The sequence below is a fragment of the Delphinus delphis genome, chromosome 1 (genome assembly GCF_949987515.2).
Source record: "Delphinus delphis chromosome 1, mDelDel1.2, whole genome shotgun sequence".
NCBI classification, from domain to species: Eukaryota; Metazoa; Chordata; class Mammalia; order Artiodactyla; family Delphinidae; genus Delphinus; species Delphinus delphis.
In genome coordinates, this window is record NC_082683.1 from 32,909,255 (window position 1) to 32,929,824 (window position 20,570).

At 46.9% G+C, this 20,570-nt stretch overlaps 1 protein-coding gene across 5 annotated transcripts in view; it reads left to right on the plus strand.

Moving 5' to 3' along the window:
• Positions 1-20,570, plus strand: part of CTPS1 (CTP synthase 1) — a 30,411-nt gene extending 9,841 nt beyond the window's left edge. For 3 of the 5 annotated variants that reach the window (XM_060020307.2, XM_060020338.2, XM_060020333.2), the window contains 14 exons: positions 2,296-2,379; positions 2,861-2,941; positions 6,321-6,472; positions 7,571-7,703; positions 10,457-10,545; positions 11,349-11,443; positions 12,126-12,188; positions 14,066-14,109; positions 15,360-15,456; positions 16,407-16,462; positions 16,566-16,662; positions 17,217-17,361; positions 17,943-18,034; positions 19,709-20,570. In XM_060020307.2, the coding sequence (XP_059876290.2) occupies positions 2,296-2,379; positions 2,861-2,941; positions 6,321-6,472; positions 7,571-7,703; positions 10,457-10,545; positions 11,349-11,443; positions 12,126-12,188; positions 14,066-14,109; positions 15,360-15,456; positions 16,407-16,462; positions 16,566-16,662; positions 17,217-17,361; positions 17,943-18,027 (1,221 nt within the window). In that variant the 3' untranslated portion in view covers positions 18,028-18,034; positions 19,709-20,570. Of the gene's footprint in view, positions 1-2,295; positions 2,380-2,860; positions 2,942-6,320; positions 6,473-7,570; positions 7,704-10,456; positions 10,546-11,348; positions 11,444-12,125; positions 12,189-14,065; positions 14,110-15,359; positions 15,457-16,406; positions 16,475-16,565; positions 16,663-17,216; positions 17,362-17,942; positions 18,035-19,708 lie in introns of those variants that run through there. The other 2 variants (XM_060020315.1, XM_060020323.1) reach the window with 2 other exon arrangements.

Here is a 20,570-nt window from a genome sequence, read left to right on the forward strand (position 1 = left end):
AAAGCAGGGAAGCAACCCTGCTTGCCCTGCAGAACCTCAAAGACTCAGGAGTGGACAGCACCGGGCACCTCTGGGGCTGGGGGTGGGACTCGTTATAACTGCCGTTTCAGAAGCACTTAGACCCTGGCATCCCCTTCCCTGTTATGCACAATTGGGCATCAGTCCCTCTCCCATCTTGGCAGAGAATGTAGGCTTTCTCTGGATGAGCAGGCACTAGGGACAGTGTGATTTCTGCTACTTGATTTGCAGAATCATCACAGCCAGGCAGGGACCGTCTATGTAGGAGATTGTAAGATTCTTCTTGGGGTATGCAACTAACCCAGGAGAAAACACACTGCCCTCAGAGGCTCCTCAGTGAAAACAGACCAGCCAGATTCCCGCAGTGAGGACCCTGGTGGACAAGGTCACCCACTCAGAGAACTTCCGGTTAGCTTTTAGAGTGAGCCGGCAGCCGGTGATCACCAGACGTTTTGAGAAAGCATTTAGCGTGCAAGAGACCAGAACAACAGAAAAAACAGAGGAAATTGAGGCTCTGCAGGGAGTAGGAAAAGGAAACCTTAGAAAAAGAAAACAAAGCAACATATCAGTAATATCCTCAGAATTAAGAGGAGGTAAACTGCATCTGTTAAAGGAGAGCTGGGTACCTTAAGAAGAGAACATTCAGAGGATGGATAAGAATTCCTGGGAATTAAAAATTGGATAGCAGGAATGAAAAAGAAGTTTAAGGAAATACCCAGAAAGTAGAGAAGAAAGGTCAAGAGAGAGAAAATAGGAGAGAAAAGGCAAGAGAATTAGAGGCTGGTCTAGGAGTTCTGATCCAAATAATGGGATTTTCAAAAAAATAATAGAAATGGAGAGGGAAGTGTGATGTGAACCAGAGGTCAACAGACAGGCCAAATCAGCCCACCCTCTGTTTTTGAAAATAAAACAGCTATGCCCATTTGTATTAAAACATTAATAAGAACCTACTGTATAGCACAGGGAACTCTACTCAATACTCTAATGACCTATATGAGAAAAGAATCTAAAGAAGTGTGGAGATATATATATATATATATATATATATATATATGTATAACTGTTTCACTTTGCTGTACAGCAGAAACTAACAACATTATAAATCAACTATACTCCAATAAAAATTAATTTAAAAAAAATCAGAGTTGGGTAGTTGTGACAGAGACTGTGGCCCACAAAACCTAAAATATTTATTGTCTGGCCCTTTATAGAAAAAGTTTTCGGATTCCTGATCTAAATAATTCAAGGAAATTTCCAGATAGAAGTTTCTAGATTGGAAGGGCCCACTGAACGCTCAGCCTATTAAATGAAAAGTGACCCCCACCAAGGCACATTGTTGTGAAATTTTGGAATAATAGGGCAGAAATTCTAAAAAGAACTCTAAAGAAAAAAACCAAGAGTCATTATGGCATTAGACTTCAACAGCAATCCCGAAAGCTAAAAGACAGTGAAGCTGTTTCCTTAAAAATTCTTAGGGAAAATGACTTCTAACTTAGAATTCTGTACCCAACAAATGTATCTTTAAGTATGAGAGGAGAATGAAGAAAATTTAGTACATAGAAAACTCAGCATATCAACAAAACCAAAAAACCAACCAAGGAAAACAAATAATTGGGCCAGAAAGGAAAAGTTATGGCACGTGGTTTTCATGGTACACAGTATGTAAATACTCAAAAGTATGTAAACACTGAAGAGGGATCATGAAATAGGGGTTGCATACACAGGGCAGGGCGTGTAATGGGGGCAGGGGAATGAAAAGAGTGGATTCCTTACCCAACAGGAAGTCAATAGAAAATGCCTCAAACTAAATGTCAAAGAAGTAGCAGGAAAGCATACTAGGAGGATCATCCAGGAGTGGGAAAGTGAAGGCCCTACGGTGTAGCACAGGGAACTGCGTTCAATATCTTGTAATAACCTATAATGGAAAAGAATCTGAAAAAGATATATATATAAATATATATATCTCACTTTGCCGTACACCTGAAACTAACATAACATTGTAAATCAGCTGTACTTCAAATAAAAAAGAGTGAAAGAGTGGCTATCTCTAGGGTTTGGAAAGGGGAAAGGGGAGACAGGGCTGCTACTACTGCTTTTAGGACAAACCGTACAGAACTACTTGACTCTCAAATATGTGCATGTGTAACTTTGACAAAAATAAAAACTAAACTAGGTAAATGGTCAAATTGCCTATTATAAAAAGAGGTTCGGGGAAAAGTCACAGCTGAAAATTCCTTTTCATAGAGAAATTAACTTTTTTTTCCTTCTGTAAAATAGCCAAGTTCAACAGGGGAACAGAAGACTAAACCCACCCAGAACAGTGTTCGGGAACTCAGAGGGCTTGGGCTTTCCCCAGATCTGGTAAGATTTCCTGGTTACCTCGTTTCAGAGTGATCTTATCTGTCTAATTAAGATCACGCCTCCATGGCAGCCAAAACCTTTTCTTGGCCCCCATTTAGTTAGCCGAGCCGATGGTGGAGAAGTAGGGTTAGTGCTGAGTGAACTGGGTTGTGGTTTGCAAAGATTTTCTTACCTGGTGTGTGTGAGGTCCTGTCTTCTCCTCCCAGCCAATCATTCATTCTCCTGTCCCTCCTACCCAAGAACATCGGTTGAGGAAAACTCCAGTTGGCTCATTAATCTCTCTGTCCTGCCGCTCTCTCATGTTTCTCCAACTTGGGATTTGGGAATTTCAGTTCTGAAAACAAGTAACATTTTTGCAGTTTCTGTGCATTGTGCTAGGACTTAACATTTTCATCCAGCTTGACAGTGTGGTGTCTACTTTAATTTCAGTCAGGAGAAAAAACCCAATTTTGTAACCCCTTGTGTCCATCCAAATGTCTAGGTTGTGTGCAGGTGCTCAAATCCTCTCGACACGTCAGTGAAAGAGAAAATATCAATGTTCTGCCACGTTGAACCTGAACAAGTAAGTAGAAATCCCATCTTCACATAACTTATTTTTTGCTGCTAATTATCCTAATGTCTCTTAGCCAGTTTCATGAGCCTTGTTGTTATTTCATAATTTGAGACAGTAGACTGTTCTGTAGAAGAACTGACACCCACCGGCCCTGTGATTCTCCATCACCTTATTTTCTGTGGTTCCCCGAACATCTTTTACCTCTCCTGTCTGTCCCCGCTCCTTGTACTGTTTGCTCCAGCCATGCGGAGTGGGTGTTCCCCTCTCCCTGTAATAGGCCTGGCAATCTCCTATTCATTTTCATCCTTTGGAGCCCAGCTAGGACACAGTATTGTCTGAGTAGCTTTACCTTCCAAACCTCCTCAAACCTCAGGGTTAATCTTCTCTGAGTGACCTGTGTGTCTCACAGGTCCTGGTGGTAAGCCTGTCATACTGCCCCGTAGTGTGTAAGTGTTCCTGTGTGTCTGTGTGTTCGTCCGTGTTTGTCTCTCCTCATAGACTGAGCTTCTTGAGGGCAAGGATCACTTTATTCAACTTTATATTCCTGTTGCCTGCTGTCTAAGGTGTTGTAGGCCCTAAACATATAGTCTTTTTTGTTACTTGTGCTAATGGAGGTTACCTATGGTACAGGAAATTCAACATTTTGGAACCTGTGATCTTTCTAAGTGTGGTGCGTGTAATGGAAATTCCAGTGGTGGTAAGTTGGGATTGTGGCTTAGATCAGGTTTGGCTGAAGGAGAGTAGAAGGGAAGTTGAGGTCAAGGAACGTATGATTAGGTTATGGATGGTTTGTTCTACTGCTAGGTTATTTGAGGATCAGGAGACTAAGCGGGGAGCCCACCTGGCCTAGAGAGGAGTGGATGAGGGAGCAGGGTTAAAATAAGAGAAATCCGGGCTTCCCTGGTGGCGCAGTGGTTGAGAGTCCGCCTGCCGACGCAGGGGACACGGGTTCGTGCCCCGGTACGGGAAGATCCCACATGCCGCGGAGCGGCTAGGCCTGTGAGCCATGGCCGCTGAGCCTGCGCGCCCGGAGCCTGTGCTCTGCAATGGGAGAGGCCACAACAATGAGAGGCCGGCGTACCGCAAAAAAAAAAAAAAAAAAAAAAAAAAGATCTAAAATAAGAGAAATCCATTCACAAGGCTTCTAGGAGTATGGGAGGGAATATAAAACAATTAAAGTTATTGCCCTGGCATTAAAGTGAATAGAACAAGAGGAAAGCCTTTGACTATTAGAAGCAGCTGTCCTCTCCATCTCCACGATGGCTCAAGCTTCAGGGTGTGAGGGTACCCTGGCACCTGAGATCAGTGTTCCTGGACACGATGCCTGAGCCAGGAGCCCATCAAAGGGATTCTGCTTCGTACTAAGTACATGGAACATCAGAATACTTTCATTGTTATGAAGAGCCTTTTTTCATGCACTTCAGTTATTTTAGATATTTCTGTCCCAGCAAGTGAAGGTAATTCAATTCTATAATAGAATAGGTTATCATTAAAATTAGTTACTATTAAAAAATGTGACAGTTGTTTCTATATTTAAATTGGAACTTCACATCTTTTGCCTGTTTTTAATTGGGTTGCTTATCTCATTGAGTGATAGGAGTTCTTTATATATTCTCAGTGCAAGTCTTTTATCAGATATATGATTTGCACATTTTTTTCTCCCAGCTTGTGGTTTGTCTTTTCATTTTCTTTTGGTTTTATTTGTCTTGTCTTTTTTTAATTGAAGTATAGTTGATTTATAATGTGCTAATTTCAGGTGCATGTCTTTTCATTTTCTTAATGGTGTCTTTGGGAGCATAAAAGCTTTTACATTTTGATGAACTCCCAGTTTATTCATTTTTTTCTTTATAGGTTGTGCTTATGGTATCATATCTAAGAACTCTACTTAACCAAGGTCATGAAGATTTTCTTCTGAAGTTTGATAATTTTAGGGCTTAACACATAGGTCTAGGATTCATTATGAGCTAATTTTTATGGATAGTAACTTTTCAGTAAAATTTGCAATTCATCGTTTTGTATGTATAGATATCTATCTCTTCCAGCTCCATGTGTTGAAAGAACTTTCAATAATATTCTACAATTTTCTTTTTAAAGGTGGTTTTTAGGCTTATTTATCTTTGTGAATTGTGTTTTAAATTTATTTATAGGTATTCATAATTTTTGTTACTATGTGAATGGTGTATTTTTAAAAATTATATTTCCTGATTAAATAAGACCCATGTATAGGAAACCCTGCTGACTTCTGCCCATTGATCTCAAGCTTAGCAACCTTACTAAAATTGTTAGTTCTGATTTAAAAAATTTTTTTTTTACTTTAAATTTTTTTGGCTGTGTTGGGTCTTCGTTGCTGTGCGCAAGCTTTCTCCAGTTGCGTCGAGCGGGCTTCTCACTGCGGTGGCTTCTCTTGTTGCGGAGCATGGGCTCTAGGCTCGCGGGCTTCAATAGTTGTGGCTCACGGGCTCTAGAGCGCAGGCTCAGTAGTTGTGGCGCACGGGCTTAGTTGCTCTGCAGCATGTGGGATCTTCCTGGACCAGGGCTCAAACCCGTGTCCCCTCCATTGGCAGGCAGATTCTTAACCACTGTGCCACCAGGGAAGCCCCGTTAGTTCTGATTGTTTGCCTGTAAATTCCCGTGAATTTTACGGGTGAGCAGTTATATTATATGCAATTAGTGGCAATTTTTTCTTATTTTCCAATTCATGTACATTTTTTTCTTATCTAATTGTAATAGCTAATATCTCTAGTACACTGTTGAATAGAAGTAGTGATTAGTGACCAGTTTTGCCTTGTTTCAGACTTTAAATATTAAGCATTAATATTAAATATCAAACCAAATGATGTTTGCTGTGGGGTTTTTATATTTTCACATTTTCTCTAACACTCCTAATTTACCAGGAGTTGTTATTATGAATTGGTTTTGAAGTTTTATTAAATCTGCTTCCACTGAGGTGATTTTCCCTGCCACTTTAATCTATTCATGTAGTGAATTCCACTGTTAAATGTCAGTGGTGTGGGGTGCAGCATGGGCTTTTGAATTTTTAGAAGCTCTCCCAGGTGATGCCAATGACAGCCAATTTTGGGAACCATTGTTCTTGGGACAGTTCCTACTTGGACATGATTTTTTTTTTTAACTAATTTGTGGTTTGGTTTATGAGCTTTTTTTTTTTTTTTAAGGATTTTTGCATCCATGTTCATAGGAGATTAGCCACTATGTATTCTATTCTTCTTGAGTCAGTCTGGTAATTTATATTTTTTAGAAAGTTGTCGTTTTCTTTGTTTTCAAATTTAAAACAGTTATTTTCCCAAGGTCCTAAGAGCTGGTAGGAGTCCGTCAGCCCAGTTAGCTTTTGTTTGTTTTAATTAACTAACCTTTGCTCATTTTTAAACAGGTGATCTGTGTCCACGATGTCTCGTCCATCTACCGAGTCCCCTTGTTGTTAGAAGAGCAGGGGGTTGTAGATTATTTTCTCCGGAGACTTGACCTTCCTATTGAGAGGCAGCGACGGAAAATGCTGATGAAGTGGAAAGAGATGGCTGACAGGTTTGCTGCATAATAAGGAGCTGGGAGTTCGAGCCTTATTTCTTTTTTTTTCATAGACGCTCAGGGAATCCAGCTCTTTCTTACTTGTGCTATCAACTCACGCTAGAAAAGGCCTTCATGGTAAGGGGTGTAAAGAAAGGATCTTAGCCCTCACGTAGCTGCATCATGGGTGAGGAAGTCCCAGTAGAGCTGGCCCGGGTCCCGGGTCTCAGGGAGTTCAGATCACACAGCTATCGCCCTTGTCTCCCACGCAAACAGGCCTCCTTGCGGGTTGGCACTGGTATCCGAGGCCCACGTGGATGGTGGGATGTGGCTGGAGCACTCCTGGCTGCTCCCAAATATCTGAGCTGTGTTTGGGAACATGCTGCTCACCCTATACTACAAAAGGATCGACAAGGGGGTCCGGTCTTTTCTTCCTGCCGCTGTCAAAGCTCATCAGATTGAGAGCTGTCCCCACTCTGCTTGCCTCCTCGCTCTTGCACAGCACCTCACAGATCTTCACACAGCGCCTCGGAGCACTGGGCGTGTGGTGTCATAGCTGCCGAGTCAGCTGGATGGCACTAGTGAGCATTTGTAGAGGGAGCACGCGTGCTGTTGTTCAGCGATACTTATTTTCATTTTGACATTTTCCCTTTCAGTCTGTGTCCATTTGCTTGTATATCATTATGCAGCCACAAAAATGGCACAGTTTTATTTTTGTGTTACTAATTATACTTTATAATGAAAAATTTTAATGAGTACGGACTCTCGTGTGGATGCCCCATAATTTGACTGTTCCCTTCATCACATTAACTCTTGTGAATTGTCTGTGTTTGTTAATTTTTTAACTTAAAAAAAAAAAAAAGAAAACCAAATTTGGAACGGATTTTGAAGCTATCTCTTTGTAACAGGTTCCAAAATCCTACTTTCTTTACAAAGCCTGCCACGTTGATCTGAAAATTGCTTCCTCTTTACTGTGCAGTACATAGAACACAGACAGTAGTTGCTCCTATCATATTTTTCCCAGACATGTTTTTCTTCTCTTTAAAAGGTGATTTTGACCTCACGGGGGTATGTACATTCTGAGTGATTTGGTGTTTCTTGACTTTTGTGTGACAGATATGATCGCCTGCTGGAGACCTGTTCTATTGCCCTCGTGGGCAAATACACCAAGTTCTCAGACTCGTACGCCTCCGTCATTAAAGCTCTGGAGCATTCTGCACTGGCCATAAACCACAAATTGGAAATCAAGGTGAGGAGGTGTTGCACACGTACAGGGAGGCCGTCTCTACTCTCAGGTGCTGCCTGCACACCTGCTTTGTGTTATTGGAGCTTAGAATTTCTTCTTTAGGAGTCAAAAGGATTTGTGGTTGGCTCCTGGCTGGGAGAGGACAGCCGAGCATTTTCAGGAAATAAGAGAAGATGTAGTCAGAGTGGAATCCCAGAGAGTGAATCCTTGGATCTGAACGTCAGGTGACCCTGGGAATGGGGAGTCCTGGTGGCTAAGCGTGCTGCACAGTTGCTGGCACCTGTGCCAGTGTCCCCCCCATGGAGCTGGGAGGTTTCTCAGGAACAAGTGTCCAGTCACCCAGCCGAGGCCGGGAACACGGGCAGCGCCCGGTGAACGGTAGTCACTGTGCTCTGCTCTGGACGTGCCAGGCAGAAGCTGAGCTGCTGGCGTGTCAGGCTGGAGGCAGTGGAGTGTCGAGGTTCAGGGCAGGGGCTCCAGAGCCAGGCGGCCAGGCCTCCGAGGCTGTGTGATGCTGGGCAAGCTGCTTAGCCCTCTTTGGGCCTCAGTTTTCCCATCTTTAAAAAGGGTTGTTGGGCTTCCCTGGTGGCACAGTGGTTGGGAGTCTGCCTGCCGATGCAGGGGACGTGGGTTCGTGCCCCGGTCCGGGAAGATCCCACATGCTGCGGAGTGGCTGGGCCAGTGAGCCAAGGCCGCTGAGCCTGCGCGTCCGGAGCCTGTGCTCCGCAACAGGAGAGGCCACAACAGTGAGAGGTGTGCGTACCGCAAAAAAAAAAAAAAAAAAGGGTTGTCACAGGGCTCTTATGATAAGAATTGAATGAGTTCATATAAAGTGCTTAGAACTGTACCTGGCAGGGAGTAAGTACCATATGTGTCAGCTCTTCCACTTGTCCCTTTATACCTTTTTTCCAGCAAGGTAGCTCCCAGATGGAGCCTATCAGGAAGAGATGGAAATTAGAAGTGAAGCTGGAGCTCAGTGCTGAGGGGTGTTGACTCGGGGGGGAGGGGGCAGAGCTGATGGCCCCGAGCAGCTGCCCTCGCTGTTGGCACTGGGGTTGGCCTCCTACTTTCCAGGGGCTTCTCGGCATGAAAACGTGGCTTGCTTTATGCTGGTGAACAGGTGCCGAGAGGATGAGCTGTTATATGTGTTTTAAGAATTGTGGGATCTCGTTACCCTGCCCTGACTTACTTTTTTGCTAGTTCTTTCAATCATTCGTTTATTTTATCTCCTTGGAGGTAGCCTGTGCCGATCATGTGTTAGATGGTGGTGGCCGAGAGGGGAATCCGAGTCAGTGAGGTCTCTCAGGTGTGGAGGGAGCAGGCAGAAGAGGGGGCAAACCTACCCTGGAAGACGTGTGAGGAGGGGCCCGTGGGCAGGTTGGGAAGATGGATAAGGTAGCAGGGAAGGGCATTCCCGACAGCAGGGAGCGCATATCCAAGGACTTGGAGGTGTGGAATGGTTGGGAACTCAGTGGATGGAAAAGTGTGAATTGGAGGGTATCTGGAGACAGGCTGGCGAGGGCCAGGTCATGAATCCCCTCAACTGGGCCACTCCTGGATTTTGCCCTGGGGTTCAGGGAAATCACCGCAGGGCAATAGGAAGGAGCAGGAAAAAAACGAACAACCTAATAAAAAAGTGGGCAGAAGATTTGAACAGACACTTCATAGGAGATGCACATGATATACACGAAAAGATGCTCAACGCCTTCAGTTGTCAGGGAGATAAATGCAAATTGAGTCTCAGTGAGATACCAACACCCACCCACCTGAGTGGCTGAGCGTGTCAGTGAGGGTGTGGGAGTGTAAACTGGTGCAGCTGCTTGAGGAAACAGTCTGGCGGTTTCATATGAAGGTAAACACACGCCTACTGTGTGTGACCCAGAAATCCCACTCCCAGATATTTACTCGAGAGAAATGAAAACATGTCCACCAAAAGAATCTATTTTTATACAAATGGACCAGTTAGTCATAACAGCCAAAATCTGGGGACAGCCCAGAAGTCTAGGACGAGTCGGTGGATAAACATGTCGTGTGGTGTATTCCTACAGTAGAAAAGTACCCAGCAGTAAAAAGGAATAAACTCTGTGGTGATACACAACAACACGGGCGGATCTCAGAGACATTGCAGGGAGCTGAAGGCGGCAGGCACAGAAGGCTGCACGCTGCATGGTTCCATTTGTCTGAAGTTCTAGAGGAGCTACAGCCTGCGGTGATGAAAGCAGAGCCAAGATTGTCTGAGGCAGGAAGCAGGGAGGATGGTGTTTGCAGGGGGCAGAGGGAACTGGGGGGGGGGGTGACAGGAACTTTCTGGATCTTGATCGAAATGGTGGTCATACCTTTGTGTGCGTGTGGGACAAAACTCATGAAGTGCACACTTAAAATGCTTGTGTTTCATTGTGTGTAAATTATACTTCAACACAGTTGAGAAAAGTGAGAAGTGACCTGGGGGAAGATGGACTGGGGGAGACATCTTGAACAGAGAGGACTTCAGGGTCTGCGCTAGCGGACTGAGTGTAGAGCGGATGGACAGCCAGAGTTGGGAATTAAATGATTCGGGAAGGAAACTCATATTTTAAAATATAAGAAAGATCTTGAAGTTTATTTTAAAAAGATTAGTAAGTGTAAATACATTAGGGTTGTTTTTAAACTTTAGTTTAAAATTGAGAAAGATGGAGTGTTGGTAATACTGTTTAGAAATGGTGAGCGCTCAGGAGTCACGAGGCTGCTGCTTTTCTCTCCTCTCTGGCCGCTCCCAGTACATAGATTCCACGGACTTGGAGCCGAGCACCTTGCAGGAGGAGCCCGTGCGCTACCACGAGGCCTGGCAGAAGCTGTGCAGCGCTCAGTAAGCAGAACTCGCTACCTTTGCTTTCCAGCGGTTTGGGGTTTGTCTTAATGAACCAAGTGCTGTGCTTTCTTGTGCTGGTGGTAGGAAATCGGCTTGTTTCAATGTCTTTTAATTGCTGAAAGGACTACGTACATACCGGATGACTGAAGCCTCACAAAAATATGGCTCATCAGTTTCATTAAATGTGAAGAAAGCGAGTTCTAATGTTATTGATAATGTTTACTGAATGCATCTGTGGATAAGGCTTATTATTTAAAGGTGTTTCACCCAGAACATTTGCTGAGTACCCGTCAGTCGAGTCTCATAAATAGTTCGTTTTGGGCAGCTCTTGTCTACAATAGTAAAAAGTCAAGCCTGAATATCTAGTTCACTAGAACAGCTGAATCTTACGGAGCCATACAGCCATGGTCAGTGTGGCCAGCAAAGGCCCCCTCCCTACTCAGGGGAGCACTTCAAGCCAAGAGGTAAAAAAAATGGCAAACTTAAGGAAAGAATCCCTACCTGGGACAGATACTGTGCAGAGGTGGTATTACAATTATGTACAACATCTTTTTTTTTTTTTTCTTAACTGGTTATAAGCATTTTCTGATGTTAGTAAGAAAAGTGGATGGTTTTGTGTGCATTTTCTAAGTCCACAGTGTTTCTGCACAGCTCATTGGCAGTGTTGAAATCACAGTCCTAGCCCCAGCAGCCAAGTGTGTGGAGTGACTTCATGGCACCAGTGGCTTGGAAGTGACTCCTTGGAGGGTTATTGCGAGCTGGACTGGAAAGGGGTGCTTGTGGTATGCTCTCTTGCACAGTGGCGTGCTGGTTCCAGGAGGATTTGGTGTCCGAGGGACTGAAGGAAAAATCCAAGCGATCTCCTGGGCTCGGAAACAGAAGAAGCCTTTTTTGGGTAAGGAGTAGGAAAGACAAGAAAAGGTGCCCCGTGGGAGCCCGTAAATAAAACGGAGATCATCGAAACCAAACATAGATGCCATCCTTCCAGATAGCAACTCAAGTATAAGCCTTTTTGGTTCTGTTTTTTGAGAAATTCCAACTGGTCTTTAAAAGGAAAAATTTAAGCTTGAGCTCCACGTGGCTGTCACGGAATTTTGAGAGAATGAAATAGCAATTAGGAAATCTTGTCCATTTACTGGACCCAGCTGTTTGGCAGGACATGTGAGACTGCGTTTTATATGCTTATTTGGAACACCAGCTGTCTAATTGGGCAGAATGATTTTGGATGCTTCCTGGTGCTGTAAATTTTAGTCATTTCCAACACGACCAATCGTAACTGGGAACTTAATGAGAGAGGGTAAGAAGACTTGAATTTTAAAGTACTGAAGAGAATATTATTTATTTCTAAAATCGCATGACTTCTAAAACCTGGAATCATCATATACTCTTAGACCCCATTTTTGAAATCTGGTACAGATAAAACATAGCAGGGGCTGCATGTTTATAGCAGGGAATTACGAGAGTTTGTAATTGGAATTCTGGGAACAATCAGGACACCAAGTCCACGTAGGCGGGTTGGAAATGTGGGAACTGACTTTTCAATGGAGTTTCATGTGTTTTTCCCCTCCACCTGCAAGGCGTGTGCTTAGGAATGCAGTTGGCAGTGGTTGAATTTTCAAGAAATGTGCTGGGATGGCAAGGTAAGTAAGTGTCTACTTAAAAATTTGTTAACTTCTCACTTCAGTGTTTCTGGCAGCTGTTGGGTGAGGGGGAGCCATGGAGGCCAGGCCTGGTTTCTCAGTACCTCGCAGATGCAGCTAGGGGAGCTGCTGAATTTACTGAGGGAAAGCGCTGTCCTCCAAGGGAACCGCCAACCACCGGAGGAGGGAACACAGCTGAGCAAGTCGCCTGGCTCCGCCCCTGCAGCTGCTGCTCTGGCGATGCCCGCACTCCTGTCATCACGGCCACCGTCCCTGAGCTGGTGTCCGGCAAGGAAACTAACTCTGGCTGGTGTGAGGCTGTGTGGTTATTATGAACTTGGGTGCTGGAGCTGGTCAGACCTGGGCTCAGATTTTGACTGTATCACTCAGGATGGGTGATTTTAGGCAAGTTACTTACTTAGTCTTTCTGGATCTCTGTTTCTTCTGTAAGATGGGGGTCATAGTGGTACCTGTGTCACATGGTTGTAGGAGTTGAATGAAATAATGCCTATAAATAGTCCCAGCACAGTGCCTGGCACTCGGGGAATACTCACTAATATTGGCGCCATGCCTCACGGACTATATTACTGCGTCCAGACTGAGAACTCAGTGGTTTCCTGTTTCTCAGCACTCTGTGGGTTGCGTGGACTGGCTGTGTGGTTTTCTGCTCCATGTGGTGTGTCTGAGCTCGTCCTGTCCAGCGGGGACAGGGGTTCGGTCTCATCGTTCACTAATTCAGCTGAGCTTCCTCACAGCGTGGCGACTGCCTGGCTCCCGAAATGACAGGCTTGCTCTGCCGGCTTTTCTGAGCCTGCTCGTGTCCCACGGCCGAGCCCAGCCAGTGGGGCAGCGGGCCATACACGGCGTGAGCCCTGGGGTGCAGTGGCCCCATCGGGGCCGCCAAGGGAAGGGCCTGCTACGGGACCCTTATGAGCTCTAAGAAAACTCAGCGGAGCAGCCCGAGAACCCGAGGAATAGAAAGACCGCCCAACTTTACCAGTATGATTCCCTGTGCCCAGCTGACCGTTAGGGCTGGGTTCACGTCACGTTTTTCACAGTAACCCCAAGGGGACGGTGGCTCAGTTCTGTAGGCATCATGCTCCCTGGTGCTGGCTTCTGAGCTCCTGGCAGGCACTGTCCTACCACCCGCCACCCTAGAGGTGCCCCTCGGGCACCCTGGACCCCTTCACAGCCATGATCTCCTGCTGCTGCACCCACTGGGGTCCCCAGGTGGATGAGTGGCCTGGTGATGAGCTGACTCGCATCTGAGGCCTGGCCCTCGTGTAGGCCCCAGAGGGGAACGATGTCTCGCGTGTCGCACAGAAAGAGCAAGCAGACGCGCAGTGCCAGGGACTTGGTTCTTCCCCATTTAGTCTTCAGTGGTTTCCCTTATGGTTAGTCGGTAAATTCAGTAAAGGATAGAAAGGTTAATTTTTGATTTAGCTCTTGAGTGGGGCAGTTGGGTAGTGCAGTGTATAAGATGCTGAGGATGAAAGAAATGAAGAAACGGTACTTGCCCATTGAGGAGAGATACAGTCTGAGACGAGAAGTGAAAAAATTGAGACAATATAAGCCGTCAAAAGGATGCAGTGTCTGAATAAGGATTTGGAGGTTGTGCCGTCGGTTTTGACTTTCCGATTTCCCCACTTTGTGCAGCTTGACTTCCCAGAGAGCTACAGGTGTAATGGGAAAAAATTCACCTGTGTTTGTGTGTTGAGTATCTTATATCTTAAAAATGTCATCCCTGGTTTTGGTTCTAATCACTGAATAACTTTAAACTGAGGAGGGAAATTGTGATTTAGAGCTTAGGAATGAAACTTTTAAGAAATCAGTTTTGTTGTAACTATTTTTATAACAAAGGTATTTTGGTTTCTCAGATGCCAATTCTACGGAGTTTGACCCTAACACCAATCATCCTGTGGTGAGTCCAGTGTCTGGAGCATCTGGAAGGGTGTGGAAGGGGCGTTGATGAACGTGATTAAGGGCTGGAGGTGGGAAATGAGACCACTGGGTTCATTCCAAAGCACCCTGAGGTCCCGCGCTTTCAGACGTCCCAGGTAGGGAGAACTTTTATTTTTCATCGTGTAGTCTCTCACTACTCTTCCCAGTCTGCCACAGAAAGTTTTTAAGACAGGTGCCACTGCAGCCTGATTAAAGTAATTCTCCACCCCTGCCCTCCTACCTCCCAGGAGCGCTTTAGAACAATACTGACATGAAACACTTAGGCAGGCACTTATTATATACCAGGCACTGTGCTCACTGCTTTGTATATGTTAATTCACTTAATCCCCAGCAACCCTCGGAGATGGGTGTTTTTTTAAAGAACTGCTGGAATTTAGTACTGATTGTGTGACGTAGGCCTGAGCCCTAGGTGGCTGGAGCCCTAGGAGGCTGGCATTCCTCGTGTTATGTCTCCCATCAGAGGAATGTGGCTCAGCTGGGGACAGACAATGCCTTTATTCATCTTTGAATCCCCAGCCCAAGCGTGACAGGCCTGTTCTTGATACTGAGGATGTTGTGATAAACAAGGTGGACAAGACTCTTGACCTCAGGGCACTTGAACAGCATTAGTATGTATTTATTGACCTGAAATTGAACTTTGCTAATACTCAGACCTCAGGAAGAAAAGAGCAGAGGTTTTGAAGCGTGGGACCCTGGGGAGGTAGGGGAGCACAGAGAAGGCCTCCCAGGTCAGAAGGTGCTCGGGGGAGCGGGCAGTGGGCTGGGCTGTCACAGCTGAGGGGCCTCGGCCTCCGCGTCCCACAGATGTTCACCAAACTCTCCTGGTTCACAGCCAACCCCAGATGAGCATCCGTTTCCTCTGAGCAGCTGTCAGTCTGGTGGAGGAAACGTGTGCGCACGTCTGGTTTGGTGCCCACGCTGCTGTGTTGGTCTTTATTAGAGCAGCACTTAGGATCCCAAGTGTCGGGGCAGGAGCGGCCAGGGGAGGGGGCAGCTGTGTCTGGTCCTGCGGCTCAGGAGGGCGGGCTGAGGATCAAACACGTACCCAGCAAAGGCTCAAGAATGATCACTGGGAGGCCTTTTCCTCTGCAAGTGTCGCTTCTGAGGAAAGGCTGGGCCCCTCACGGCTCGCTGCGCTCAGTGCGGGCGGCCTGTCTCCTAACCGAAGCAGGGTTTGGTAGCACATGTTTGTTTTTGGAACGTCTCCAGGTCATAGACATGCCAGAACACAACCCTGGCCAGATGGGCGGAACCATGAGGCTGGGCAAGAGGAGAACCCTGTTCCAGACCACGAACTCTGTCATGAGTAAGAGCTGCCTCCCACGGGCCCAGCCTGTGGCTGGCATGTCCAGGACACACATCTTGGTGCTGCGGCCAGGCTGGCGTTTTTGGTTTTGTTCTTACTTTTGAAGTTCTCTATTCCTCTCCTGGTGACACTCCTTAGGATGCACTGTAATAGCCAAAGAAAGCACTGTGGCTCTTAGAAAGGTCACAGGCAATACAGCTGGGGACCTGGGGGACTTTGGGTGTGGACCCCTCAGCAGAATGAGGCGGTTAGGTGAAGTCCACTGCAGCCTTAACTCTCCTATCCTATCAGGTCGAACCAGATGAAACTGCTGATCTTGGTGACTTTTGTCCCACAGAAATGGCAGCCTCATCCGGTTCAACCTAAATAGATTTTATTCTACAAGTACTAATATATGCTAAAGACGTAGGGGAAATTTGAGGAGGGAAATACTTAAAAGAACTCGATTGGATTTTCTTTTCTTCCCACTGGGAGCTGTCATCGTTGGCAGGGCACCCGTGCATCTATCTGGGGTTTGGAGGCACCGTAGTTTGCATCACTTGAGTAGGTGGTTGTCCAGTCCTCCGGCTCTAACGTCCTGTGGTTTGGGGGTCTCACCTGGCTCAGGGAAGACACCCGCTGGCACGGGCCGCGCTGGGTCCCCAGGCACAGCAGGTGCCGTGCGGCTTTGGGTGCCGCCAGAGCGCTTTGTGCCTCTGTAGTCACGTGTGAGAGGTGGTGGTGAAAGTCTGTTTCTGTTAGTTTTCCTTGGTTGCAAAGAGTCAAGGCCCAAGAATTAGTCTGAACTGTGCTGCTAGAGCAGGCGGTGGGGTCAGTAGGAGAGTCATAGAAATAACCTTCAGAGGGCCTGGCCGGGTAGGATAAGAAGCAACCCGGGAAGCAAGATGTGGTCGTGAATAGCTTCCTTTGTGAAATCGGAATCCTTTACGCCAGCCTGCTTCTTTTGCCAGGGAAACTCTACGGAGATGCAGATTACCTGGAAGAGAGGCACCGCCACAGATTTGAGGTGAGGATTTGAGCTCTGTGACCTTTCACATTTTCTCCTTTCTGTTACGCCGGACACGCAGTCAGCTGAGAGCCCAGCAAAATTGTTCTTCATGCCTCGACAGGTGAATCCAGCCTTGAAAAAGAGTTTGGAGGAGCAAGGCTTGAAGTTTGTTGGCCAAGATGTTGAAGGAGAGAGAATGGAAATTGTGGAGTTGGAAGGTGATCGCTTGGGCCGTTGTGTTTAGTGGGGAACTTAGTCAGGCTTTCTTGGCATGTGGGGAGAACACAGCAGTATGAGTTGTTGTCCTTGACCTAACCGCATCAGGCAGCGGCGCTGTCTGGGGGTCTTGGTGAGCGAGGTTTGGGGCCCCGGGTGGCTCACCCTTGCGCTGCGGCCTTGCCATTTGACCTCTGGCTTCAGGTCCTCGTTCTTCAGAATGAGAGCTTGGACTTGGTTCTCAAGCCTAATCTCACGTGACCTGCAGGACTCAATCCTGCGCAAGTCAGGGAGCTAGGGGTGGGGGTGGGGTGGCGAGGGGAAGGGTGGCAGGAACCTGGAGAGGAGGCGCCTTTGGCCGCAGGGTGACAGCGTGCAGGTGGGAGAGCATCGGTTCTCCCGTGCTTTGGGGTTGCCTCTACCCAGGCTCCCAATAAGTTGTTTTCAAATCATTTTAGGGTCTGCAGAAATGTGGAGCATTTAACCAGATTTTTCCCATCTTTCACATGTTACGCAGACACACAGTGAAGCTGGTTCTTTCGCATTTCTGTTTCAGATCATCCCTTTTTCGTTGGAGTTCAGTATCACCCTGAGTTCCTGTCCAGACCTATCAAGCCTTCCCCACCGTACTTTGGTCTCCTCCTGGCCTCCGTGGGGAGGCTCCCTCATTACCTCCAGAAAGGCTGCAGGCTCTCACCCAGGTGGGGTTACGCTCCCTTAGTCCCTCGAGTGGTCACTGATGCCTTCCAGCGGGCCATCATCACACCATCAGTGATGAGCAAAACCACAGGAACGGGGAGCCTTGCTGGGCGCTTCTCATGCTGACACGCAAGCTTCCTCTCCTTCTCTGGGGTTTTCTCAGGCTGCTTCTGTGCCACCCCTGGCCTTCCCCAGCCACCCGGCATGGTGGCCAGGTCTCCCCCTCTGCAGCATCTGGTGCCACGATCACATCTGGGACCCTGTAGTCAATGGGGAACCGTGTTTCTTCATCGGGGTGTCGGCCACAGCCTGGGTGGATTTCATGCCCTACTGCTACCTTTATCTGGAACCAGTCGGTTACCCTGTCTCGGTGGTTAGGGCATCATGACTGAAGTATAAAGCGAATGTGTATCTTCTGTAACAAGAAGAAGAAAATGCCTTTGCAGCTTTCTACTAAATATATAATGTCTCTGATTTCTGCTGTGTGCAGACAAGCATCCCTGTGGTAGTGGTGGCTATAGAATGAGGGAAGTGAAGCAAGTGTTTGGTGGGAGCTGATGGATAAACCATCTGAATTCTACAGGGACACCTACAGTGACAGAAGTGGGAGCAGCTCCCCTGACTCTGAAATCACTGAACTGAAGTTTCCATCAATAAATCATGACTGATGGTAACGTAAGTGATATTTTTAAGCTTTAGTTTTATTTTGTTTTCAGTGGTGATAACAATAGAATTGTAAGGATATCCTGAAAGTTTAGTGTTGAAAATTTTCATCTGCCAGAGGGTGTAAGTGGTCAGGTCAGCGTGGGCATCAAATGGGTGAGACCCCCCCCCCCCCCCCCCGCCCCGTCCCAGTTACAGTACATCTACCCACCCTGCTATGGGGACTCCAGCAGGGGGACACCAGGCACAGGGCAGTTGTCTCCTTGCCGATTGCTACATTCAGGTGCCAATCTGACCAAATCTGGGGGAACTGGATTCTTAGAGCCATGTTATTTCATGTAGCTGTAAACTTGGAGATCTTGAAGGAGGTGACAGGTAGGAAAACATAGTGTCATTTCTGCAGACCCTCAAGCTTGCACCAGGAAGTGCTTTATTTTTAAAAGTAGTTTTATTTATTTATTTATTTTTTTGGCTGCATTGGGTCTTTGTTGCTGCGCACGGGCTTTCTCTAGTTGCGGTGAGCGGAGGCTACTCTTTATTGTGGTGCGCGGGCTTCTCATTGCGGTGGCTTCTCTTGTTGCAGAGCACGGGCTCTAGGCGCGTGGGCTTCGGTAGTTGCGGCATGCAGGCTCAGTAGTTGTGGCGCACGGGCTTAGTTGCTCTGCAGCATGCGGGATCTTCCCGGACCACGGATCAAACGCATGCCCCCTGCATTGGCAGGCGGATTCTTAACCACTGTGCCACCAGGGAAGCCCCAGAAGTGCTTTAAAACCAATACATACAACACTTTTGTGTTGATTGCTGCTTATTCTTCAAATCCGTTAAAATCGGAGCAGTTATTGAACAAACTTGGAATATTTGTCTTTTGTGACCACGTAAGTTTATAAAGTGCAGTAGCTGTGGGCGACTGCCGAGAATTGTATAAATTCCCATTAAGGTAACTGAGCGAACTGTCGGCAGAAATATACACTCAGAAGGAGGCTGGGGCATCAGCCGGAACTCTGTAGGGTCCAAGGGAGAACCAGGGATGTGGGGCTCCCCCCACAGGTAAGATGAGCTCCTGCCTCAGGCACGGGCAGGTGACCTCCCTGAATCCTGCACACCTTGCCTTCTCCACCAGGGGGCCTCTTCACTCGCAGGTCTGCTCTCACGGTCCCATGGCCCCTAGCTGCCTGGCCTGTGATAAGCTTAGTCCGGTGGGTGACATGAGAAGTAGGTCTAAATCAGGAGGAGGGCATTGGTTGCCTACTCTGCGAGGTCAGCATTTAGCACTGATGTACTCATTAATCTTCACCAGATAGTTTGCTGTAGGCAGTTTGATAGTCTAAGTAACTGCTGTGGAGAGAAAGGAAACTTTGTAACAGTAAAGGGGTAGATATTTGGTCAGCGATATGGAATTTCTAACTGCCTCCCCTGGAGCATGTAGTCCCTGTCAGAGGCACTGTTAAGAGCCTGGTGCTGTGGAAAAGAACACTTGTATTGGGGCAGAGGTGGAGTCCATGTAAGGTCTTGAAAATGTATAATTCCATAGGCATCAGAAATTTAGCTTCTCATTCGTGTTAGGCTCCTACTACGACTGGTCCTCGATGAAAACCAGGCATAGTTTACCGTAGCAGCTGACTACAAATCCTAACTTCTTTACTTTAACATACATCATATAATAGCTCATTTTTTTTTTTTAAACAGGGATGATTCTTGAAGAGAGCCTTTGGACTTCAGGAGTTTACAGCTTTGATTTTACATTCAGCTTTTGACACTTCCTTTAAATTATGTTTTTATTAAGATTATTTTATTTTGAGGGAAGGTATTTGTGACTTGCATGTCCCGCCATGTGTCCCGGCTCCCGCACGCTGTGCTGACTGGTGTCCCACACTCTCCTTTGCGGTCCTCCAGCCTCGGGCGAGAAGCAGGACATCCGGGCGGAGCGGGTGATGGCCGGGTGCCAGGGGAGCCCATCGGTCACCGCGCTTCTCCAGCCACCTTGCGTCACTGTGGCTTCGAGCGTGTAGCTGTTCCTTCCCCCGATGCCGAGGCCATTATAAAAGGTGGGCCGTGCGGCCTGTGTGGGCAGAGAGGGGTGAGTCCAGCTGGTGCTCACAGCCCAGTGCCGGAACCCGAGGGCACTGCTTGAGCAAGAGCCGTGAAACCAGAAACAGAGTCGGCCCTGCCCTGTGCTGGAGGACTCGTTGTCCAAAAGGACGGTCAGTTTGGCGTCACACAGAACGGCAAGAACTCTGTCTCTCTGACATCTGAGTTTAGAAGCCGCGCTTCTCTTCTCGGGAATCACTCCTTGCATCAAGGGGTCACTTAACAAAGAATCTTTTGGGGAAACTGCCTCTAAACCCCTCTCATATGGGGTTTTGCTCGAGGGAACTTTACAGCTTTGCTCAAGGGGACTTTTGCCTTCCAGAATGGTGTTACTACGGTTGAAATGCAATGTATGAAAAGCTATTTTCTTAATGTGGTATAACGACAGGCAGAGCTCGTGCCCATTATATCCTGGCTGGACTCGGTGTATACTCTAACTTAAGAAATAAATAACGCAGAG